The 25,888-nt window shown below is 54.1% G+C and overlaps 1 protein-coding gene across 1 annotated transcript; it reads left to right on the plus strand.

Annotated features, from left to right (window-relative positions):
- Window positions 1-438: 438 nt before the first annotated feature.
- AMZ1 (archaelysin family metallopeptidase 1) lies at window positions 439-25,888 on the plus strand. The gene is made up of 7 exons (XM_057528335.1): window positions 439-447; window positions 7,342-7,865; window positions 9,334-9,501; window positions 19,940-20,068; window positions 20,395-20,540; window positions 20,756-20,932; window positions 25,370-25,888. Exons 2-7 carry the CDS (start codon window positions 7,562-7,564, stop codon window positions 25,886-25,888), a joined length of 1,443 nt encoding a protein of 480 aa, XP_057384318.1. The 5' UTR covers window positions 439-447; window positions 7,342-7,561.

Consider the following 25,888-nt stretch of genomic DNA (forward strand, 5'->3'; position numbering starts at 1 on the left):
CCTGGGCAGCACTGGCTTACCTCTCTCACCTGGGCAGCACAGGCTTACCTCTCTCACCTGGGCAGCACTGGCTTACCTCTCTCACCTGCTTGGCTTTAGGGTCTCAGGCCCCGCCTCTCCCCCAGGTGTTTCTGGGAGGGTCAGGGGCGTGGCAAGCGCGCTTTACAAGGAGTCAGCAGAGGTCAGAGCTCTTGTCTGAGGACTGGGGACTCCTGCCAGCACTCTGCCCGCTGGTGGCCCGCGCGTGATGCACCCATAGCAGCAGGAGGGGGTGTGGCGCCCACGGCCAGGCGGCCCGTTACACTTTCCACCGGGTCCCGCCTCGGTCCCGGCCCCCCGGTGTGACGTCACGCGGAGACCTCCCCGATTTCCGTGGCCCACGCCACGTGCCCACGCTGCCCCGGCCTGGCACCGCCTCTGCCGGCTCCCGAGGGCGCAGACTGCGAGGTAGGGGCGCGGCGGGGAGGAACCGGGGTGCGCGGCCCGCAGGACGGAGGGTGCGGGGAGGACCCGGGCGCGCGGCGAGGAGGACCGGGGCTGCGAGGTAGGGGTGCGGCGGGGAGGCCGAGGGGCGCGGGGACCCAGGCGGGGACCGAGAGGAGACCGGCGGGCTGGGTGGGACGGCGCCGGTACCCCGAAGCGAGCGGGGCGCAGGGCCCGGGTCGGGACGCCTTGGCCGCGCCGCAGCGCCGAGTCCAGCCGCGCAAGCCCCGAGGACGCCCTGGCGGCGGCGGGCGCGCTCGGGCGCGGGGTCCGCGCGGACACGGAGGGCGCGCTGGGGCGGGAGGTGGGGTGTCGGGGACCGGTGCGCCGCGGAGGGTTTGGTGCAGTGCCGCGCTCTGTGCTCCGCGCCGGAGTCGAGACTTCCCGGCCTGGGCCCGCAGAGGGGAGCCGGGCGAGGGAAGGGGCTCGGGGACCCCTCCCGGCCTCCTGCTCCCCACGGGAGGGCGACCTGCGGGCTGTTTCGCATCCCGGCGATGGGAGCAAACAGGCTGTGGGAGAGCCCAGGGCCGGGCACGGGAAGAGGGCACTTCCTGGCCGGCCCAGGTGGGCATGGAACGCCCCCAGAGAGCCTGGGGGCGCGGGGGAGGGGGCCACATGACCACCTAGGTATTGGTGGAGAAGCAGGCCCGGTGCTGTCTTCCTGTTTCCCAGGAAAACAGGCAACACCTCCAGCTCAGAAAAGCAGGGTGTGGGGTTCCACAGCGATGCCAAACTTGAGAATGCTGCCAGGGTCAGAGGGGAAGGCTGGGTCCTCCCCTGCCTGTCGTGGGGAAGGAAACTGTCAGGGTGGCAGCCAGGGCAGGGAGGTGAGGGCCCTGCAACAGGAAGCAGGGGTCTGACGCGGAGACCCTCTCCCTGTGATCGCAGCCCTCGGTTCCTCTCTGAGCAGATGTAAACCTCTGAGAAGTGTGAAACCACAAACCCTTTACCTCCCTTCTGCGTGGGGCTGCTCAGAAGGCAGACAGTAGTGAATAGCTCGAGGCAGCTGCTGGGATGTTTTGCAAAGCGTATTCAGAATAACAAGAATCAGAGCGTGCTTTCTTGCCAAAGTCCGAGGCATCTGTCCAGTCGGATTGGGAAGCAGGTGCCCGGGCTGAGGGGTCTGGGGCCGCCTGCCCTTCCTGCAGCAGGCCCTCCCCTGGGAGTGGAAGCGGCCTGTACCAGCACACGCCCTTCCCTGGCCTCTGGGCAGGACAGTGGACAGGTGAGGGGGACGTGGGCGCCTCAGGGAGAGGGGAGGCGGGCTGAAAAATTTGGCCGCGGTCCCAGTGTTAACAGGGGCAGGGCAGAGACATCCCACCGTGTACTGATGGTGAGACCTTCTCTGCTTCTGGAAGCCCACTGGCACGTTAAGAGTTCTGGCTCCAGCGTGAGGCGTGGCTCTGAGATTGGACCTGGCCTCGGTTTCCCCATCTGAGACATGGGCGCTGTTAATAGCACCTGCAGCGGCACAAGGTTGTGCGGCTCGAATGAGAGGCTGCCTGCAGGACTCAGGCGTGAGGCCGGCGGCCTGTGCTCCGCAGCTGCTGCCCCACCTTATGGGCAGAGCGGGGCGTTCATCGTTGCCAAGATTAGCGGGCTGGCGGGCCGCGGAGAGGGCCGGGAAGCCCCAGCTCTGGCTGCGGCTCTCTCGCTCGGCACCCCGTGGCCTGGGGCTCAGCCTCGGTCCCTGCCCACGTCCAGCTTCTGCTTCCGCACGAGGGGTGGTCTTGTGCAGAAATGACCTGGCAGGACCGAAGGGTCAGGCTTTCCCTGAGTGACCCAGGAAGAGAGTGTGGCCGCCCGGGGGGCCTTGAGAGGAAATGCCACCTGGGCAGACAGATGGCCGGACCCCAGAGAGAGCGGGACCCGTGCGGATGGACAGGACACACCTGTCACACACCCTGGGGCCCAACCTGGAGCCTCCCGTTGACCTGCCAGCCCGCGCCGGTCCGGGGCTAAGGTGGCCATTTCTTCCGAGCTCTTTGGGTTTCTGTGTGGCTGTTAGGCCAGAGGCTCTGCGCCGGGGCAGGTGCTCTGGGCGTCTCTGCCTCACACCAGGCCCGTCTTTCCCACGTGGACGCTCCAAGCACACGCGTGTTCAACACGGCACTGCGGGCCTGCGATCAGTTGTCCCGGGGGGAAGAAGTCAGAGTGAAACGGTGGTTCTCCCAGTGTGTTCTCGGGACCCTCCGGTCATAACAGTGCTCACAACAGTACGGAGCCGTGGCATCAGGTGGCGCTGCTGGTGGAGGTGGCGCTTTGTGTCCTTGTGTTGCACACGGCTCTCGTTTTTAAGTTCAGACGCGGCGTATGATCGATGCCACTGCATGAACCAAAGCTCTTGGGATCCCACACGGCTCATAACGGTGCAGACGGGCCCTAAGGTGGAGACGCTTGCGGCCTCCTCGGAAACACCACTTGTGCCTCGGGTCCCTCTGGCGCACAGGACCAGAGGGACCTGGTCGGTTCTGGGCCATCTGAGGTTTACAGTTTGGGCCCAAGTCACTCCTGGGATGGACGTGCCAGGGCCCTTGAACTTTTGGTAAAAAGCAGGCGTTTTTCGTTTCCCGAGGCTTTGCCTGGCTTTGAGGTGTTTGCTGGCAGTGAAGGCCCTGAGCGGGGTCGGTGGGTGGTAAGGGACAGTGGGTGCTGGCAGGAAAGACTCTTCGGGGTTGGGAGAGGGTCCTGCACATGAGGCCCAGAGTGACACTAGACAATATTTATTTTCATTGCCTTTTATCGTCTGCCTTACGTCTCTGTCAGGAGTCAGGAGTACCGACCGTGTCTGAATCCTGGTGAGCTGTGCAACCCTGGGCAAGTGGCCTCCCCTCTCTGAGCCTCCGTGGCCTTGCCTATAAGACGTGAATACTAAGAGCTGCGTTTCAGGAAGTTGTGGGTTCAGAGGAGGTGCTGGGTCAAGAAGTGACTTGCGGTTTACAGATGGTGGACCTGTGAGGAGGGATGTCCTAGGATGTCGGTGTCTGTCCCACTTTCACCTCCTTAGCAAAGCTGTGACACAGACCCTCCTGGGCGTCTGGAAGGCCCCCGCGGCCCCAGAGGAGCAATTTATAGGCCACTCTCAATTACAGAAAGAATAATTCTGAGCCGGCTGTGACAGCAGGGAATGCTGTAGCGGTGACTGTCGGCCGAGAAGCCTCCGGCTCGCTGTGGGAGGGTGCTGGTGAGCGGAGGGTCAGGGAGAGCCCGGAGCACGTACCGGGGTCCCGTGGGCTGCATTTCGAAACAAAAATAGGTTGGTGAGATGCGCGTGGTGTCAGCGCTCAAGGCCGCTCCCGGGGCTCAGGGCGGACCTTGGACTGCAGCTGGCGCCTCCTTTCTGCCGGGTCCAGCCTCACTCTGGGCAAGGGAGGCCGGTGCGACCGGGCTGAGGCCCAGGGGGATTGAAGGTCACAGGGCCAAGCGCAGGCCAGAGCCCCTGCTGGCCTTCAGGGCGCTCCCTCCTCAGGGCTTCCTGAGCGCCGCTCTGTGCCTGGCCCCTGGGTCCCTGTGGCCCACTGACCACGCCTGAAGCTTCCTGGAGGGTCTGCCTTCGCACCCAGGACACCGGGGAGGAGGAGCGCCTAGAGCCCGGCTTGCAGCCTCACGCTGCTCGTGTCACCCCCTCCTCCTCGCCCCGGGGGTGGGGAAGGCCAGAGCTCGGGGAGCACACGGCTTGGAGGCTGCACGACGTGGCCCTGCCTCCCCCCTCCCTCTCCCCCCTCCTCCCCCAGAACCACGCCGGCCTCCCCGCTGCCCCTGCACCCGCCGGTGTGCGCTGTGTGTGTGCAGCGGGGCCTTTGCACATGCCCCTCCACTCGGGAGCTCCCCTGCCCGGCTCCCTCCCTCCAGTCTGCTCAGCTCCCAGCTTCTCAGTGAAGCCCGCTCTGGTCACCCTCTGGAAAAAGGTGGTGCAGCGCTGGCCCTCCTGAGCCCCATGCCCTGAGCTGCCTTCTCCTCTTCAGGTACCATTAATCACCTAACACACTAGACAATACTTATTTTCCTTGCCTTTTATGGTCCGCCTAAATCTCTAGCGTTTAAGCTCCACGAGGCCAGGGGCCCGTTTTATCCCCAGGTGTAGGATGAGCCCCACAGATGCATAGGCACGCGGTGACTGTCGGGTGGGGGAAGGAAGGAAGCCACAGGGGCTTCTGCACCGGGACCCTGCCCACCCGCCCCCCTGGGAAATGTTGACCATGTCCTTCTGGTCACACAGTCTGTCCTCACTGGGTCCTCCTCGCACATGGTCTGGGCCCCTGGAGAACTCGCCGCCGTGGCCCTTCCGTGTGCGCTGTGTGACGCGGTTCTCAAGTGGCTGGCATTTTTTCCTGCAGCCCAGGGGCAGGTTGCTCATCCCAGCACAGACTGCCAGTTTTGCCCTGGTGTCTGGTGGCAGGGACGGGGGTCTGGGCAGGGGTCCTGAGAAGGTGGCGCCCTGCTGCTCCCGGTGATGGAAACTGGGGTACTTGAAAATCGGTGTGTTCCAATCCCACCTCTGATTCTTATGTGCTGTGTGGCTTTGATTAAGCTAGTTTTAACCTTACTCTGCCTCAGTTTCACCCTCTTGAAAATGAGGAGAATAACTGTCCCCGCTTCCCTGGGTGTTAAAGCCCCGCCTGGAACGTAGTGGGGGATTCAGTGCTCTCGGTGATTATTTTCATTTGCTGCTGACTACTTAGAAATCTGGGGGGCTATGGCGTTGCAACTTAGTGTGACCTTTCTGGAAAGCAAATACAAATCGCTTTTGTACAAAAGCGCAATTTATACAAATCACAATTTGGCTATACAAATCGAGATTCTTTTTTTTTTTAATCTTTTGGCTGTGCTGTGTAGCATGTGGGATCTCAGTTCCCCAACCAGGGATCGAACCTGCGCCCCCTGCATTGGCAGTGCAGAGTCTTAGCCACTGGACACCAGGGAAATCCCTACAAATCGAGATTCTTTAAACATCCACACACAGTATCTTCCGGGAATCTCTCCTGAGGAAATGGAAACACAGAGCCATATACGAAGATGTTCATTGTGGCGTTTTTGTCCAGCCATTAAAAATGGCATTTTTTGGGGCTTCCCTGGAGGCGCAGTGGTTGAGAATCTGCCTGCCAATGCAGGGGACACGGGTTCGAGCCCTGGTCTGGGAAGATCCCACACGCCGCGGAGCAACTGGGCCCGTGAGCCACAATTACTGAGCCTGCGCGTCTGGAGCCTGTGCTCCCAACAAGAGAGGCCGCGATAGTGAGAGGCCCGCGCACCGCGATGAAGAGTGACCCCGCTTGCCACAACTAGAGAAAGCCCTCGCACAGAAACGAAAACGCAACACAGCCATAAATAAATAAATTAATTAATTATTTTTAAAAAAGGCATTTCTTTATAGACTGTTTAAGGACTTGGGAAAGCACTCATAATATACTAAGTCAAGAGGATGTAAGATTGCACACACAATTGGATGTAAATTGGTAAAATATGTATGCAGAAAGAAATGCTTAAAGCTCTCTGCTGGCAGGGATCTCAGTAGGTGTTCAATCCTGGTTCCTTTCCCTTCATCTAAGCCAGCAATTAACTGAAAAAACACATCCATGTGTGTATGTATGCACACATGTATATAATATCCCTGGAAAAAAATCACATGTGTATAATTTTCTGGAGGAAGATTTATTAATTATACATACACCCAATCTCCCCCTCTATATGAATATATGTGTGTATGTTTACATGTACGTATATGCACACATACACACATTTATGCACATATGCATTTATTTTCTGGATGAACATTTTAAACTGAGGTTAGCTAAAGGGAGTACAGTCTCGTTGCTTTATTCTTCCCACAAAAACAAGGCCGTTCCTGTTTCTCCAGTTCGGCCGGGAGGCCTCGCGACTTTGTGCTCTGCACACATGGGTTTGCGCATCTGCCTGACTTTCTAAATCATGGACCCGCCTGAGCGCACTTCTCGCCTTACTCCTGATCTGTTACTTTGTGCATCTTCTCTTCTCTGGCTTGTTCCTTCCGTTGCCTCCCCCCTCTGAGACACAGTCAAGCCCACAGCAGCCAATCCCTTCCTGGTAGCTTTTCAGGGTGTGCGGTGGGAGGGCGCGTTGTTTCTGATTAACCCCGGGATGCACCAGCCAGACCCCGCTCCTGCGTCCGGAGGAAAACCCCACTTTGTGAAGCGACTTTGTCACCGTTCCCCCCGCCCATCTGTCCCCCCTCCCTGCCTGGCCTCCCCCAGCAGCTAAAGTGCTCTTTGTTGCTTGTCCATGTCTCCCTGCTGATGCTTCCGCGGTCGGCACGTGTGCCCGCCCCTTGCCTGTGCTAGGGAACTTCTGCAGCCGGCACTGTGGGGCTGGCTCTCCTTCCCCACAGACACTTGTCCAGCCCGTGGATGGCGTGGCCACGTGGACTTGGGCATTGTGGCTTCATCCGCAGGCCCATGGGGCCCTTGCTGGGAGAGCCGGTGGCTGCAGGCACTGAGGTGGCCCAGGCGGTGGGGTGACCACAGAGGGCTCAGGGGTGGCTAGTTTCCTGGTGGAGGGGCCTCTGGCTTGGCAGGTGCTCAGCACAAGGGTGGCGGGGGGGTCTCACTGCCAGCGCGCCCTCCCTCCTGAGGGCTGGGAAGGGGCGTGTCCGCAGTGTCCTCACCAGGGTTCCATGGAAACCGCATCCCTGCTTCGGGGGAGGGTGGACGCTTCCCCACACTTGGTGCTGGTTAAAGACCCGGCCCCCGAGAAGAGGGGAAAAGGGCATTTCTGGCCTGGCCGGGTGCAGGTGCCGTGTCCTGGGGGTGCGTTCCTCCCCACAGAGCCCCTTCCGCGGGCCTGAGAGGATGGCCGGAGGCTCAGCCGGGTGTTTCCCTGCAGGTGCCGACGGGCCGGAGGGTGTCCGAGCCGCCTGCTGCTGCCGAGGAGGCCCAACGCCAGGCAGAGCTGGGCCTCGCGGGCTCTCGGCCTCTGGTCCACGTGCCGGGAGCCCACGTGGCCGCTGCGCTCGGCCCGAGGGAAGGCCGTGCACGAGCTGGTGGCCAGGCCCTGGGCGGTGCATGGGCGGCCGCGGGGCCGCCCCAGCGTGGCCAGGCCCGTCATGCTGCAGTGCCGGCCGGCCCAGGAGTTCAGCTTCGGCCCCCGGGCCCTGAAGGATGCGCTGCTGTCCACCGACCCGGCCCTGCGGCAGCTCTACACGTCCGCCTTCTCCCCAGCCGAGAGGCTCTTCCTGGCTGAGGCCTACAACCCCCGGAGGACGTTCTTCTGCACGCTGCTCATCCGCACGGCCTTCGACTGGCTCCTCAGCCGCCCCGAGGTTCCCGAGGACTTCGAGGCCTTCCACGCTGCCCTGGCGCCACGGAAGCAGAGCCCGGCTCGGAAGCACATTTACCTGCAGCCCATAGGTACCTGCAGCCCGTGGGTGCCTGCAGCCCGTGGGTACCTGCAGCCCGTGCATGCCTGCAGCCCGTGGGTACCTGCAGCCCGTGGGTACCTGCAGCCCGTGGGTACCTGCAGCCCGTGGGTGCCTGCAGCCCGTGGGTACCTGCAGCCCGTGGGTGCCTGCAGCCCGTGGGTACCTGCAGCCCGTGGGTACCTGCAGCCCGTGCATGCCTGCAGCCCGTGGGTACCTGCAGCCCGTGGGTACCTGCAGCCCGTGGGTACCTGCAGCCCGTGGGTACCTGCAGCCCGTGGGTGCCTGCAGCCCGTGGGTACCTGCAGCCCGTGGGTACCTGCAGCCCGTGGGTACCTGCAGCCCGTGGGTACCTGCAGCCCGTGGGTACCTGCAGCCCGTGGGTGCCGGCGGGCATGGGCGTGGACCCCGTGGGGCAGCAAGTGGTGATGAGCTGGGGGGTGGCATCCTGGGCCATCAGGGCACCCCGGCGGGGGGACGAGGGCCTAGATCTAGCATGAGGTGGGGATGTCTGTGCCTGGACCCCAGGCGGGACCTGATATGAAGGGGGATGTACTGGTGTGCTTGGGATTCGGGGGTGAGGCTCAGCTCTCCGCCCGCCCCAGCTCCACACTGTTCAGAAAGCCCAGGGCCCTGGGACCCTTTGGGCAGCATCACTGCCCTGTTCTACCCGCAGCTGCCGCCTCATCCGCGTGTGCCGTCCTGGCCCCATCTGTTGAAGGCAGCGCCGGCCTAGGCACTGTACTGGCTGCTTCCTCTGTGGCGTGGGGTGCTGGGGTTAGGGTCACCCCGCTTCGTCGGTGAGGACACTGAGGCTGGGAGGGCTCACTTGACCTGCCCGAGTCACAGAGCTGGTGGTTGGCAGAGGCAGGATTTGACCCCAGTGCCTCTGTGGTGTGGGGTGCTGGGGTCAGGGTCACCCCGCTTCATCGGTGAGGACACTGAGGCTGGGAGGGGTCACTTGACCTGCCCGAGTCACAGAGCTGGTGGTTGGCAGAGGCAGGATTTGACCCCAGTGCCCGGCTCTTAACCCCGAGGCTGTACTTGGAGACACTGGCAGGGCCTGGCAGGGACTTGGGGACTCCTGCGTGGTCCTCCAGCGCTCAGACTGGGGACACCAGGTGTGAGGGGCTGTGCGTGGACCAAGGGCCGAGATGGCTTGGCCAGGCTCTCTGGGGCTTGCTGGCCAGGTGCTGGGGGTGAGGGGGCGGGCCACTGGCTCTGCATGCCAAGGCAGGCCTTGCCCCACGCAGGCTCGTTGCCCACCCCTCCTGCCCCTGAGGACCAGAGGCCTGCAGGCACCCCTCCTGCTGCATCTCCCGCTGGCCTGGGGACGCTGCAGCCACTTTCTCGCAGGCCTCCCGGCTTCCAGCCTTGGTCCGTGTCCAGGGCGCTGGGCACAGGCAGAGGGGGGCTCCGAGGAGCGGGCAGGGGGCCTGATGGCACTGCTCCGCCCCCAGATCTGAGCGAGGGGCCGGCAGGCGGCGCACTTCTGGACCAGCTGCGGAGCTGCACAGAGGCCTTCTTCCTGGGCCTGCAGGTCAGGTGCCTGCCATCGGTGGCGGCCGCGTCCATCCACTGCTCGTCACGCCCCAGTCAGGACTCAGACAGGCTCCAGCTCCACACAGGTGAGTGCGTGCGGTGTGGGCGCAGGTCAGGCCAGCGCAAGGGCCGGCCTCCGCCGCCTGGCAAAAGGTGGGAGGGAGGAGCCTAGGAGAAGGAAGGAATCCCCCTGCTTTTCTTGGGGGAGGGAATATCTACTTCCCAGCCTTTAGAAAAGGAAGACTGAGGCAAGCGTTCCCTTCCCCGCTCAGAAGTGTCTGGAGACTGGACCACACAGCCCAGTGTCCACCGGAAAACTCAGGGGCACACAGAGCAGGTGCTGCAGCCTTCTAAGGCCCCTCTAGCTTTTTGTCTTTACAAAGCTCTCTGACCCCATCATTCCCCAGGGGGTCACTGGCAGCTGGAGAATGAAGCTGGGTTGAGAGGCATAGATGAACTGGGGGCTCTCAGATGTACAGGAGACCCAGACTCAAGTTTAGGGAGGTCCCCACGAAGGGGCTGGGGCTCTGTCTCTGGCTGATGTTGGATCTGGGATGAGTGGACTGATGTCTTCCATTAGCTGTGGGAAATTCTCAACCATTATCTTTCTTCCAGTGCTGCCTCTGCCTCGTTCTTTCCCCCACTGAGGACTCCAATGGGATGCGTGTTCATCCTCCTCACTCTCTTCCCCTTTCCTTGTATTTCATCCCAGTTTTATTCTCACCCTCCAGTTTACTAATTCTATCTCTAGCTGCACCTAATATGCTATTAAACCCATAGATAGAGTTCCAAATTTCAGTTATATTTTTCAGTTCTATAGTTTTTAGTGGATTCTTTTTCAAATTAGCAGTGTCAACTTTTTAAAAATTTTATGGAAGTATAATTGCTGTACAATATTATATAAGTTACAGGCGTACAATGTAGTGATTCATAATTTTTAAAGGTTATACTCCATTTATAGTTATAAAATATTGGCTGTATTTGCTGTGTTGTACAATATATCCTTGTAGCTTATTTTACACCTAATAGTTTGTACCTCTTACTCCCCTCCCCCTATATTGCCCCTCCTCCCTTCCCTCTCCCCACTGGTAACCACCAGTTTGTTCTCTATATTGGTGAGTGTGTTTCTTTTTGTTATATTCACTAGTTTGTTGTTATTTTTTAGATTCCACATATAAGTGATATCATACAGTATTTGTCTTTCTCTGACTTATTTCACTTAGCAAAATGCTCTCCAAGTCCATCCATGTTGCTGCAAATGGCAATATTTAATTCTTGCTTATGGCTGAGTAGTATTCCATTGTGTGTATGTATGTGTATATATATATATATATATATATATATATATATATATATATATATATATATATATATGTATATATACCACATCTTCTTTATCCCTTCATCTGTCGATGGACATTTAGGTTGCTTCCATATCTTGGAAACTGTAAATAATGCTGCTATAAACATTGGGCCTCATGTTTTGGGTTTTTTTGGATATATACCCAGGAGTGGGATTGCTGGATCATATGGTAGCTCTATTTTTAGTTTTTTGAGAAACCTCCATACTATTTTCCACAGTGGCTGCACCAGTTTACATTCTCACCAACAGTGCAAGAGGGTTCCCTTTTCTTCACATCCTAGACAACATTTGTTATTTGTGTTCTTTTTGATGATGGCCATTCTGTGAGGTGTGAGGTGATACCTCATTGTGGTTTTGATTTGCATTTCCCTGATGATTAGTGATGTTGAGCATCTTTTCATGTGCCTGTTGGTCATCTCCATTTCCTCTTTGGAAAAATGTCTATTCAGTTCTTCTGCCTATTTTTTAATCAGATTGTTTGTTTTTTTGATGTTGAGTTGTATGACTTGTTTATATATTTTGGATATTAACCCCTATTGGTCATATCATTTGCAAATATTTTCTCCCATTCTGTAGGTTGTCTTTTCATTTTGTCAATGGTTTCCTTTGCTGAGCAAAAGCTTTTAAGTTTAATTAGTCCCCGTTTGTTTATTTTTGCTTTTTTTTGTTTCAGGAGACAGATCCAAAAAAATATTGCTACAATTTCTGTCAAAGAGTGTTCTGTCTATGTTTTCCTGTAGGAGTTTTACAGCATCCAGTCTTACATTTAGGTCTTTAATCCATTTCGAGTTTATTTTTGTATATGGTGTTAGAGAATGTTCTACTTTCATTCTTTACATGTAGCCGTCCAGCTTTCCCAGCACCACTTACTGAAGAGACTGTCTTTTCTCCATTGTATATTCTTGCCTCCTTTGTCATAGATTAATTGACCATAAGTATGTGGGTTTATTTCTGGGCTTTCTATCTTGTATCATTGATCTATATTTCTGTTTTTGTGCCAGTACCATACTGTTTTTGTTTTGTTTTTATTTATTTATTTATTTATTTATTTTTGGCTGCGTTGGGTCTTTGTTGCTGCGCACGGGCTTTCTCTATTTGCGGCATGCGGGGGTCACTCTTCGCTGCGGTGCGTGTGCTTCTCACCGTGGTGGCTTCTCTTGTTGTGGAGCACAAGCTTTAGGCGTATGGGCTTCAGCAGTTGTGGCACACAGGCTCAGTAGTTGTGGCTCACAGGCTCTAGAGTGCAGTCTCAGTAGTCGTGGCGCACAGGCTTAGTTGCTCTGTGGCATGTGGGATCTTCCCAGACCAGGGCTCGAACCTGTGGTTCCCTGCACTGGCAGGCGGATTCTTAACCACTGCACCACCAGGGAAGTCCCCCATACTGTTTTGATTATAGTAGCTTTGTAATACAGCCTGAATTCAGGGAGTGTGATACCTCCAGCTCTGTTTTTCTTTCTCAAGATTGCTTTGGCTGTTCGGGGTCTTTTTTGTTTCCATACAAATTCTAAAATTATTTGTTCCAGTACTGTGAAAAAAATGCCACTGGTAATTTGATAGGGATTGCTTTGAATCTGTAGATTGCTTTGGGTAGTATGGTCATTTTAACAATATTGATTTTTCCAATCCAAGAACATGGTTATATCTTTCCATCTGTTTGTGTCATCTTCAGTTTCTTTCATCAGTGCCTTTTTTGTTCTTCCAAAAGAGAGACAAAGTAGAAGCACTTTGCATTCTTTTCAATATGAACAGCAAGATATTGATACCAAAATTTTACAGACATTATTATTAAGGAAAATTGGAAACCAATTTCTCATATAATAAGAACTCTAATGTAAAATATTAGCAAATCAAATCTAGAAATATGTAAAATACATTACAACTCACTTGTATTTATTCCAGGAACGTGAGGATAGTTTAACATTTATTTATTTATTTTTATTTTTGGCCTCATTATTCTCTGTTTTTTTTTCTTTTTTCATTGAAGTATAGTTGATTTACAATGTTGTGTTAGTTTCAGGTATACAACAAAGTGATTCATTTATACATACATATATATCTATTTTTTTCAGATTCTTTTTCCTTATAAGTTATTACAAAATATTGAGTATAGTTCCCTGTGCTATACAGCAGGTCCTTTTTGGTTACTTACTTTATATATAGTAGTGTGTATATGTTAATCTCAAACTCCTAATTTATCCCTCCCCCACTTCCCGTTTGGTAACCATAAGTTTGTTTTCTATGTTTCTGTTTTGTATATAAGTTCATTTGTATCATTTTTTTTAAGATTCCACATATAAGCAATATCATATGATATTTGTCTTTCTCTGACTTACTTCACTTAGTATGATAATCTGTAGGTCCATCCATGTTGCTGAAATGGTATTATTTCATTCTTTCTTAGGCTGAATAATATTCCATGTATGAATATACCACATCTTCTTTATCCATTAGTCTGTTGATGGACATTTAGGTTGCTTCCATGTCTTGGCTATTGTAAGTAGTGCTGCAATGAACAGTGGAGTGCATGTATCCTTTCAAATTACGGTTTTCTCTGGATACATGCCCAGGAGTGGGAATGTAGGATCATATGATAGCTCTATTTTTAGTTTTTTAAGGAACCTCCATGTTGTTTTCCATAGGAGCTGCACCAGTTTACATTCCCACCAACAGTGTAGGAGGGTTCCTTTTTCTTCACACCCTCTCCAGCATTTATTATTTGTAGACTTTTTAATGATGGCCATTCTGACTGGTGAGGTGATACCTCACTGTAGTTTTGATTTGCGTTTCTCTAATAATTAGTGATGTTGAGCATCTTTTCATGTGCCTTTTGGCCATCTGTATGTTTTCTTTGGAGAAATGTCTATTTAGATCTGCCAATTTTTCGATTGGGGTTTTTTTTTTTTATATTGAGCTCTATGAACTATTTGTGTGAACTATTTGGAGATTAATGTCTTGTCAGTTGCATAATTTGCAAATATTTTCTCCCATTCTGTAGGTTGTCTTTTGTTTTGTTTATGGTTTTCTTTGCTGTGCAAAACTTTTAAGTTTAATTAGGTCCTGTTTGTTTATTTTTGCTTTTGTTTTCTTTGCCTTAGGAGACAGACCCAAAAAAATACTGCTATGATTTATGCTTTCCTCTAGGAATTCTATAGTATCTGTTCTTACATTTCTGTTTTTTTGTTAGAACCATGCTGTTTTGATTACTGTAGCTTTGTAGTATAGTCTGAAGTCAGGGAGCCTGATTCCTCCAGCTCTGTTTTTCTTTCACAAGATTGCTTTGGCTGTTTGGGGTCTTTCGTGTTTCCATAAAAATTAAAAAAATTTTTCTAGTTCTGTGAAAAATGTCTTTGGTAATTTGATAGGGATTGCATTGAATCTGTAGGCTGCTTTGGGTAGTATGGTCATTTTAACAATATCGATTTTTCTGATCCAAGAACATGGTATATTTTTCTGTCTGTGTCATCTTTGATTTCTTTCATCAGCATCTTATAGTTTTCAGAGTATAGGTCTTTTGCCTCCTTAGGTAGGTTTATTCCTAGGTATTTTATTCTTTTTGATGCGATGGCAAATGGGATTGTTTCCCTAGTTTCTCTTTCTGAGCTTTCATTGTTAGTGTATAGGAATGCAACAGATTTTTGTGTATGGTTCTTTGTATTTCTGTGGTGTCGGTTGTAACTTCTTTTTCATTTCTAATTTTATTGATCTGGGCACGCTCCCTTTTTTTCTTGATGAGTCTGGCTAAAGGTTTATCAATTTTGTGCAGGCTTCTGGTGGGAGTGGCTGGTGCCTGCCCACTGGTGGATGGAGCTGGGTCCTGGCCCTCTGGTGAGCAGGGCCGTGTCAAGGGGTGTGTCTAGAGGTGGCCGTGGACTCAGAAAGTCTTTGGAAGCTGGTTTGCTGATGGGTGGGTTGTGTTCTCACCCTGTTGGTTGTTTTTCCTGAGGTGCCCCAACTCTGGAGCATGTTGATGGGTGGGGCCAGGTCTTGGTGCTAACATGGCGGCCTCCAGGAGGGCTCACACTGATGAACATCCCCCAGTATCTCCACCACCAGTGTCCTTGGACCCACAGTGAGCCATAGCTGCCCCCGGCCTCCCCAGGAAACCCTCCAAGACCATCAGGTTGGCCTGGCCCAGGTTCCTATGAAGTCACTGCTTTTGCCCTGGGTCCTGGTGCACACAAGACCTTGTGTGCATCCTCCAAGAGAGGAAGGAGTCTCTGTTTCCCCCGTCCTGTGGAGCTCCTGCACTCAAGGCCCACTGGCCTTCAAAGCCAAATGCTCTGGAGGGTCCTCCTCCTGATGCCTGACCCCTAGGCTGGGGAGCCTGGTGTGGGGCTCAGAACTCTCACTCTTGTGGGAGAACTTCTGTGATATAATTGTTCTTCAGTCTGCGGGTCACCCACCTGTGGGGTATGGGATTTGATTATATTGTGAATGTGCTCCTTCTACTGTCTCTTTGGGTTTCTTCCTTTTTTTTTTTTTTTAGAATTTTTTTTTTTTTTAACGCATTCTTTACTTTATTTATTTATTTTTGGCTGTGTTGGGTCTTCGTTTCTGTGCGAGGGCTTTCTCTAGTTGTGGCAAGCGGGGGCCACTCTTCATTGCGGTGCGTGGGCCTCTCACTATCGCGGCCTCTCTTGTTGTGGAGCACAGGCTCCAGACGCGCAGGCTCAGTAATTGTGGCTCACGGGCCTAGTTGCTCCGTGGCATGTGGGATCTTCCCAGACCAGGGCTCGAACCCGTGTCCCCTGCATTGGCAGGCAGATTCTCAACCACTGCGCCACCAGGGAAGCCCTGGGTTTCTTCTTTATGTCTTTGGATGTGGAATATCTTTTTTGGTAGGTTCCAGTCTTTTTTACTGATGGTCGTTCAGCAGTTAATTGTGATTTCTTGGTGTACTCTTGAGAGGTGAGCTCAAGGTCCTTCTACTCTGTCATCTTGTCCCAGGATCTTTCATCAGTGTCTTATAGTTTTCCGAGTACAGGTTTTTGCCTCCTTAGTTAGGTTTATTCCTAGGTATTTTATTCTTTTTGATGCAGCAGTGTCACTTTTGTTTTAGTTTTTAAAAATTTATTTATTTATTTATTTGGTTGTGTCGGGTCTTAGTTGCAGTAGGCGGGCTCCTTAATTGCGGCTCGAGGGCTCCTTAATTGCAGCACACGGGCTCCTTAGTTGTGGCATGTGAACTCTTAGTTGTGGCATGCATGTGGGATCTAGTTCCCTGGCCAGGGATGGAACCTGGGCCCCCTGCATTGGGGGCTCAGAGTCTTAACCACTGGACTGCCAGGGAAGTCCCAGTGTCACTTTTCTCAGCATTCCCAATTTCCGGCTAAAATTACATTTAGCATTTATATCTATGAGCATAGTTGCTTTATAATCTGTGTCTGTGAGTCCAGCATTTGGAGCGCCCATGTTGCTCTTTGTGCTATTTCTGCTAATTCCGTCTTGGTTATTTTGCCTCATTGTGTGTCTTATTTTTGATTGTTAGCTGGACATCTTATGTGAAAAATTAGTTTAACTTTTAGAAGACTTTGTGGCCTGGGATGATGTAGTTTTTCCGCAGAGAGGATTTTATTTCTCCTCGGCCAGGCACCTAAGGGAGCGGACGGTCTGGGCCACCCCGATGACCCCCGGAGTACAGCCTTCCTCTCCCCGGGCGCGGCCCTTTGGGGCAGCAGGCAGAGCAGGGGCTGTGTCATCAGGGTCACCTTCCCATCCCCCATCTCCGAAACAGCTCACCTCCATCTCTTGGGATTCTAATCTTCTCCCTGTTTCTAGTTTCTCATTAGGTCTCTGATGGTTTAAAAGTCCTGTTTATTGAGGCATAATTTACATATAGAGAAATTATTCCTTCTGGGTGTAACCGTTCTGAGTCCTGACACACACACACATCACGTAGCCATCACCGTAAGAGTGTGTAGAACAGCTTGCCTCGCCCCCCCAAGCCTTCCTCCGTGCCCCGCTGTAGCCACCCGTCCCCCGCCTTCAATGCCTTAAGAAGCTGTTCTTTGTGTTTCACCCGGCTTGTTTGGTTGTCTCGCAGTGGCAGGTAGTGTGCTGTTACAGCTGGTGCTGAGTTTCTGGGGCTGGCAGGGACTACTGGCCGGGTGGGTGCTGTCCCAGTGGTGGCGTGCCCCTCCTCTGTCCCAGACTGCAGCCTCGGTCCCCCGCTGGGCACAGCCCTCCCCCGCCCCCGAGGGTCTGAGCGGGGCCGAGGAGCAATGGCCGGCCTGGGCCCCGCCCCTCCTGCCCTGGGCGGGCGGCGCCGTCACGCCTGCCGTAGCTTCCGCCCGACTCGGGGGAAACCCAGCTCCTGTCCAGCTGCCCCAGGGGCTGTGGTGCCGGGGTCCGGGGGTCCATCTCTGCCCCCCTAGGCTTCGTGGGCCACTGGGAAGGAAGGGGGCCCGGGAGGGCTCAGCAAGCAGGGGGCGTGCAGAGGCTATGAGAGGTTGGATTCCCGTGGTCAGATTACGTGGTTTAGATGGCTGTGTTCGTTTCCTGCGGCCGCTGTGACGAAGCACCACAAACTGGGTGGCTTAAAACAGCAGAAGTGTATTATCTCACGGTCCGGAGACCAGAATTCTGAGACCAAGGTGTTGGCCGGTCCCGTTCCCTCTGAACGCTCCGGGGGACCCTTCCTCACCTCCTCCACCCCTGGTGGCGGCCGGCGGTCCTTGGTCCAGCCTCGGCCTCCATCATCACGTAGCTTGTGTCGCTTCTCCTCTTAGAAGGACCCCAGGCGAATTGCATTAGGCCCACCCTACTGACCTCACCTTAACTTGATTACATCTGCAAACCCCGTCCCCGAGTAAGGTCACATTTCAGGTACCGGGCATTACGACTTCCACGTTATCTCTCTGTGGAGACAGCTCAACCGGCAACAATCATCACTGTCAGTGTCACCTTAAGAGCTAACATTCGTTGGCCTCTCCTCCAAGGTCTCAGCCACTCGTCCCAAGGTCACACCTGGGCCTGGGCTGTCCGGACAGCAGCCACTGGCCACATGTAGATACTGAACACACAGACGCACCCGCATTGGAGACGCAGCATGAACACCTACGTGAACCATCTTACTAACTTTTTAATACTTGATGACGTTAAAATTTTGGATATGTTAGGTTAAAATACGTATTTTTTTTTTTTTTTTTGGTTGCGTTGGGTCTTTGTTGCTGCGCGGTCTTTCTCTAGTTGCGGCGAGCGGGGGCTACTCTTCGTTGCGATGCGCGGGCTTCTCATTGCTGTGGCTTCTCTTGTTGCGGAGCACGGGCTCTAGGCACGCGGGCTTCAGAAGTTGTGGCACGCAGGCTCAGTAGTTGTGGCACGTGGGCTCTAGAGCGCAGGCTCAGTAGTTGTGGTGCGTGGGCTTAGCTGCTCCGCGGCATGTGGGATCTTCCCGGACCAGGGCTCGAACCCGTGTCCCCTGCATTGGCAGGCAGATTCTTAACCACTGCGCCACCAGGGAAGTCCAAAAATACGTATATTATTAAAATCAATTTGATGTTTTAATTTACTTTAAAATTAGTAAAACTTAAAACTCAGTCACACATGCAGGACACACTGTGTTTCTACGGACAGCGCTGGGCTAGGCCTTGTCATGACCCACAACTCTGCCATCTCTGCAGCGGGGCTTTCAAGCATCTCACTCTCAATGCCCCCTGACATTTCCCGCCATCTCCCCAGTTTCCTGCTAACGGTTCCTTGATCATCAGGTACAACCCGCTGGTCCTTCCCCCGTCTCGCTGTCTGGATCTGCTTCCTGCCCTGACTTCTACCCTCCCGGCTCGGCCACCCTCTTCCCCTCCTGTCCACACCTGGGTAAATCCGACTCCTGTCTCCCTGGCAGCTGGACGTGACTGGAGAAAAACGCACCCTCCGGTGGTCCCCTCAATGCACGACTGTAGGCCCGAGGGGTCCTGGGTGGTGCCCGGCGCCCCGGGCCCTCAGGTCTTCTCCTTCCTCTTCTTTCTGACAACGACCTTGCTTTTTTTTTGCTGAGGAAATGCAGACAAAGGGGGACTGCCAAGCTTCCCTCACGGCGGCTCCCCCACTGCTGCATCCGTGCTCCCCGTCGCGGACTGTTGGCCTAGCTGCCCTTCACGGACCGCCCGAGCCCTCCGCCCCCTGCCCTCGCCTGCTCCCACCCACCCAGCAGCTCTCCCCGCCGTCCCCCCTCGGACGGACAAGCTGCTGCTTCTTCTCCCGTCTTAACACGCTCTCTGGCCTGCTGTGCCCCTCCAGCTGCCACCCTGCTTCTCAGCTCCTTTCTGTAGCCACTCCCCTTGGAAAAGGTCTTTGTCTCCTGGTCGTATCACCTCCCCTCTCGCTCCGATCACTCTGAGACCCTCTCCTGGTCGTGGACCTCGCAGCCGCTCTGCTTGTTCCCTCGGGGCTCCTTCACACCCCGCCGGCCCCGGGCTCCATCCCTCCGCCTCAGCCGCGTGTCTACACCCGCGCTCCTGGGAGCTGCTGTAACCAGTTACTTAGCAGTGACTTAGCAGCTTAAACGACACTCGTTCTCTTACAGTTCTGAGGATGGAAGTCTCCCAGGACTAAAATCCAGGCACCGGCAGGGCTGGCTCCTTCGGAAGGCTCCGGGGAGACCCCGTTTCCTGGCCTTGCAGCCCCTCCTCCTCCAGAGCCGGCGCTGTGGCCCCTTCAGCTCTCTCTGACCCTCCTGCCTCCTCTCGTGAGGACCCTGGTGATTCCATCGGGTCCAGCTGGGTAATCCAGAATCACCTTCCCACTGGGAGACCTTTAATTTAATCACATCCGCTCGCTTCTGCCAGGTGAGGAACACACGCCCAGGTCCCGGGGATGAGATGCCACGTCTTTGCGGCCACCAGTCAGCTGCCCGAGGCTGCAACGGCTCTTCCCGCCAACACCAGTCTCGTTGGCCCGGAGGCCTTTCTGGTGTCCCCACTTGGACTACCCTGTCCAAACCTGAGCTCTTTCTTTCCCCCGAGGCCCAGGCCCGTAGCGCCGCTTCCCATGGTGCAGCTTGGCTGCTGAGTTTTCGGCCTCAGTCTGAGTTTTTCATGGAATGTCGCTAGCTTGTGTCCGACTGTGGGACGAGCTGGATCCAGGCAGAGGACGAGGGGGATGGGCCCGGAGAGGGGGGCCCAGCCACCTCCTCACTGCCCCCTCTGGCCCTGTCCCCGCAGACGGCATCCTGTCTTTTCTGAAGAGCAGCAAGCCGGGCGACGCGTTGTGCGTGCTGGGCCTCACGCTGTCCGACCTGTACCCCCGCGAGGCCTGGACCTTCACCTTCGGCACGTTCCTTCCAGGGCACGGTGAGCTGGCACCTGGGGGCCTCCCGCCTCAGCCCTGAGGCTTGGGTACAGGGCCTGGAACACGTGGGGACATAAGCCCCTCGCTGTTTCTCCCAGAACCCCTCCTGGGGGAGAGACTGGGCATAAATGGAAATGCTCTCTTGAACCTGCAGTCCCAGTTCTCGCCCCTCCTGGGCCAGGGCTGTCTGCCCCGGGGCTGCCTTCACGGGGACGCGCTGGCAGGGCAGGGCCTTTAGGACCTGTGCATCCTGAGGCGGGTGGCTTTGCCCGTGGGCTCCCTGAGCTGAGGCCACTCCTGGTGCCCCCGCTTCTCTGCCTCTCCCCAGAAGTGGGCGTCTGCAGCTTTGCGCGGTTCTCGGGGGAATCCCTGCAGTGGGGGCCCAGCACCCCTGACCCGGCCCCCGAGGCACCCCTGGAGGACAGAGGCCAGACCGTGTGCTTCAGCGCCCTGGGGATGGTCCAGTGCTGCAAGGTGGGTGTTGGGGTGCTGCCCAGGTGGCGGGAGAAGACGGGGGACAGGAAGAGGAGGGGTGCTGGGGGCTCTGGCAGGCTCCAGGAAGATGCTAGGTGTGGAATCAGAGAGAAGGGCGTGAGTGGACAGCCATTGAGCCCTGTGCATCCAGGGGTCCCGGGGGTCGGCGGGGGGCGGGCTCCAGGATGCAAGGCGGTGGGGACCTTCTCCCTCAGGTCACGTGCCACGAGCTCTGCCACCTCCTGGGCTTGGGGAACTGCCGCTGGCTCCGCTGCCTCATGCAGGGCGCCCTCAGCCTGGACGAGGCCCTGCGGCGGCCCCCGGACCTCTGCCCCATCTGCCTGCGGAAGCTGCAGCACGTCCTGGGCTTCAAGCTCGTGGACAGGTACAAGGTGAGTCGCGGGCACGGGGAGGGGTGAGCAGGTCTGCGGATCTCGTGGGTCTGGCTGAGTCCTCCGCCAGGCGCCTGGCCCAGTGCCGGTGGCTGTCACCACAGGGGCGCACGGCTTTTATTTCCCAGGCAACCCTAAGCAGAGCCGGTCTTTACCGGCCACGGACCGCGTACTAGACCCTGTCCTAGGGCTTCCGGTACTCGGGCCGGTTCTGGCATCACCAAGGGGGCTTCCCCAGCATCACTTTCTCCCTAATCGGCTCACAGCCCCTCCGGAGGAGGAGGCGGAACCAGACTAACCAAGAATCACTGTGGAAAGGCAGGCGCTGCTCTTAATCCGGCCCCGCCCCGCGCGGGGGCTGAGCCAGCGCGGCGATGCTGCCCTCTGCTGTCCGCACGAGGCACTGCCGGGGAGCAGGGCCCAAGAGGGACCCTAGGGAACCGGGCCCATCTGCTCCACTGCAGGGAGGAACCTTATCCTACGGGGAAGTTCGTTTGCAAACTCAGAAACTTTACTCTGAGTTCACAGTTCAAAGGCAGGTGGTGGTTATTTTCTCTTTTAAAAAATCTTTTATTATTTTTTAATTGAAGTATAGTTGATTTACAATGTTGTGTTGATTTCTGCTGTACAGCAAGGTGACTCAGTTATACATATACATATATATACATTCTTTTGTATATTCTTTTCCATTACGGTTTATCCCAGGATATTGGATATAGTTCTCTGTGCTATACAGTAGGACCTTGTTGTTTATCTGTTCTATATGTAATAGTTTCAAACTCCCCGTCCATCCCTCCCCCATCCCCCTCCCCCTTGGCAACCACAAGTCTGTCCTCTACGTCTGTGAGTCTGTTTCTGTCTCATAGATATGTTCACTTGTGTCATTTTTTAGATTCCACATGTAAGTGATATCATATGGTATTTGTCTTTCTCTGACTTCACTTAGTATGATAATCTCTAGTTGCATCCATGTTGCTACAATTGGCATTATTTCATTCTTTTTTTTATGGCTGAGTAATATTCCATTGTATATATGTGCCACATCTTCTTTATCCCTTCATCTGTCAATGGACATTTAGGTTGTTTCTATGTCTTGGCTTTTGTAAATAGTGCTGCTGTGAACGTAGGGGTGCATGTATCTTTCTGGATTAGAGTTTTGTCTGGATATATGCCCAGCAGTGGAATTGCTGGATCATATGGTAATTCTATTTTTAGTCTTCTAAAGTTCCATACTGTTTTCCATAGTAGCTGCACCAGTTTACCTTCCTACCAACAGTGTAGGAGGGTTCCCTTTTCTCCACACCCTCTCCAGCATTTGTTATTTTTAGACTTTTTAATGATGGTCATTCTAACTGGTGTATGGTGGTACCTCCTTGTAGTTTTGATTTGCATTTGTCTACTAATTAGTGATGTTGAGCATCTTTTTGTGTGCTTATTGACCATCTGTATGCCTTCTTAGGAGAAATCTCTATTTAGGTCTTCTGCCCAGTTTTTCATTGGGTGGTTTGTTTTTTTTGTTATTGTTTTATGAGCTGTTTGTATATTTTGGAGATTAAGCCCTTGTCGGTCGCCTCATTTGCAAAAACTTTCTCCCATTTCATAGGTTGTCTTTTCGTTTGGTTTATGGTTTCCTTTGCTGTGCAAAAGCTTGTAAGTTTGATTAGGTCCCATTTATTTATTTTTGTTTTTGTTTCTATTGCCTTGGGAGACTGACCTAAGAAAACATTTGTATGATTTATGTCAGAGAATGTTTTGGCCATGCTCTCTTCTAGTTTTATGGTGTCATGTATTATGTTTAACTCTTTAAGCCCTTTTGAGTTTCTTTTTATGCATGGTATGAGGGTGTGTTCTAATTGCACTGATTTACATGCAGCTGTCTAACTTTCCTGGCACCACTTGCTGAAGAGGCTATCTTTTTCCCATTTTATATTCTTGCCTCCTTTGTCGAAGATTAATTCACCTTAGGTGTGTGGGTTTATTTCTGGGCTCTCTGTTCTGTTCCATTGATCCATATGTCTGTTTTTGTGCCAATACCACACTGTTTTGATTACTGTAGCTTTGTAGTATTGTCTGAAGTCTCGGAGGGTTATGCCTCCTGCCTCCCCCCCCCCCCACTCAGGATTGCTTTGGCAATTCTGGGTCTTTTATGGTTCCATATAAATTTTTGGATTATTTGTTCTAGTTCTGTGAAAAATGTCATGGGTAATTTGATAGGGATCGCATTAAATCTGTAGATTGCTTTGGGTAGTATTGCCATTTTAACAATATTAATTCTTCCAATCCAAATGCATGGGATATCTTTCCATTTCTTTGAATCATCTTTAGTTTCCTTTATTAATGTTTTATAGATCTCAGCATATAAGACTTTCACCTCCTTGGTCAGGTTTATTCCCAGGTATTTTAATTTTGTGGTGCAATTTTAAAAGGTATTGTTTTTTTTTACATTCCCTTTCTGATATTTCATTGCTAGTGTAAAGAAATGCAACAAATTCTAGTAGTTTTTGTGTGGAGTCTTTAGGGTTTTCTATTTATAGTATCATGTCATCTACATATAGTGACAGTTTTACCTCTTCCCTTCCAATTTGGATACCTTTTATTTCTTTCCTTGTCTGATTGCTGTGGCTAGGACTTCGAATACTATGTTGAATAGAAGTGGTGTGAGTGGGCATCCTTGTCTTGTTCTAGATTTTAGTGGGAAGGCTTTCAGCTTTTCACCATTGAGTATTATGTTGGCTGTGGGTTTGTCATAAATGGTGGAGATATGTTCCCTCTCTACCCACTTTGGTAAGAGTTTTATCATAATGTTGAATTTCGTCAAATGCTTTTCTGCATTTATTGAGATGATCAGGTGGTTTTTGTCTTCTTTTGTTAAAGTGGTGTTATCACCTTGATTGATTTGCATATATTGAACCATCCTTGTGAACTTGGGATGAATCCCACTTGGTTGTGGTGTATGAACTTTTTACTGTGTTGTTGGATTTGGTTTGCTAATATTTTGTTGAGAATTTTTGCATCTATAGTCATCAAAGATATTGGCGTGTAATTTTCTTTTTTGGTGGTATCTTTGTTTCTGGTATCAGGGTGATGGTGGCTTCATAGAATGTCTTTGGGAGTGTTCCCTCCTCTTCAATCTTTTGGAAGAGTGGTAATTTCTTCTTTAAATCCACCTTTGGATGAAAATACCAAGTTAAAAAAGTTTTTTGTTCGAATGAAGGCATAGGCCCACCAACAAAACAGCTTGGGCTTAATTTTAAGACCCAAAGTTTTAAGCCAGACGCTTTAAGTGAATCTCGTTGTGTCTGAGGTTCTGGGAAGCCCATCCTCCTCTTGGAGACGGTCAGCTTCTGGAGCCCACTGGGTCCGGGTGCTGGACTCGGGGGAGAAGCTCTCGGACAGGCAGGAGTTTACGATTCAGTGCTTGTGGAGGGGTTGGCTCTGCGTTTCTAACGGGCTCCCAGGCTGCTGCTGGTCGGGGACCCCAGGCTGGGGACCCCTGAACACGGGGCTGGGCATGTCCAGGTCAGAGTTGCCTCCCGGCCTGGGTCTCCCCTGAATGTCTCTGGGGTAAAATAGCGCGTCGAGGGGCGCTGAGGAGGCGGCCTGCCTCGCTGGAGAGGGGACCCAGAGGCAGCGCCCCTGTAGGGAGGTGCCCCTGCTGCCGACTGGCTGACGCCGCTCAGCAGGATGCGACAGGCGTGGGCGTCACCATCACCGGAGCGCCTGCCCCACCAAGCGCAGGGCTGGGGACTTGGCCGTAAGCTGCCCATTATCCTCGTGTGCGTGTAAGGGGAAGGGGGGCAGCTGCGGCCTGCAGAAGGTCTGGGGTTTCTCACCACTTCCTTTCTTGGGGTCTTGCTCGCCTATCGGACCCGAACTTTCAGGCCCTTCGTCCCCCTCCCCTGACGCGTGCTTTCCCGCGACTCCTAACCTCGAGGGGGGCGCCCTGGGCCTGCTCTGGATCTGTTCCCATCAGTCAGCGGTGTGCTGGTAAGCGCCCTCTAAGGAAAAAGCCTCGATTGGGAGTATCTGCCGTTTCCATGGTGTAGACTCCACCACGGCCAGTTGTGAGCCATCACGGGAGGAAAGCGGGGAGGAGGTGGGCAGTAGCTGACCGCTGGCGTCTCCGATGCCCGGCTGCACCACGCGCAGAGGTGCTAGTGGGATGTAGGAAAACCATCGTTGCCTTTGCTTTGAACGGAGTGTTAACAGGTCAGCTCAATTTATCCACGAATAACGGTCAGGCTTGCAAAGCTCCGGCAAGTTCGCCGTCTGTCCTTAGAGGCCCCATTCCGAGGGCCCCTGTGGCAGCAGACTGCCGCTCGCCCTGGGTCGTGGGCACAGTGGGGTCCCCTCGGGAGCGGGGCGGGGTCTCCTGGCGGCTCCCTGGCGAGGGGAGGGGCCGGACAGGCCGACTCAGCCCGCGTCTCTCCCTCGTAGAGGCTGTACACCTGGACGCTGGCGGCGGCGGGGGAGCCGTCCGTGTCGGAGGACACCCTGCCCTGCAGCGCGGACTCGGGCCTGTGCGGCGAGAGCGACTCGGAGCCGGGCAGCGGGCTGTCGGAGCCCCTGTCCCCGGACGCCTGGAGCCACGCCTTGCCCGCGGGCCCGGAGCTGGAGCCCGAGGACGGGCTGGGCTCTCTGGCGGCCGCGGAGAGTCCGGGGGAGGCGCTGGCAGAGCACGGCCGCTGGCTGGCGGCCTGCATCCAGGCCCTGGAGAGGGACGTGACCGAGGAGGAGCTGGCGCGGGTGGACGGCGCCGTGGACGCCCTGGCCCGCTGGGACCTGTTCACGGGGCGGCTCCCGGCGCCCCGGCAGGACCCGCCCTGCGGCCGAGACGGCGCGGGGCTGCGCCGCGTCCTGGGCGACAAGTTCTCCTCCCTCAGGCGGAAGCTGAGCGCTCGCAAGCCGTCCAGGGCCGAGGCGTCCCCGCGGCGCCGGAAGGCGGAGGACGATTAG

Source organism: Balaenoptera acutorostrata, chromosome 15 (assembly GCF_949987535.1).
Source record: "Balaenoptera acutorostrata chromosome 15, mBalAcu1.1, whole genome shotgun sequence".
Classification (NCBI taxonomy): Eukaryota; Metazoa; Chordata; class Mammalia; order Artiodactyla; family Balaenopteridae; genus Balaenoptera; species Balaenoptera acutorostrata.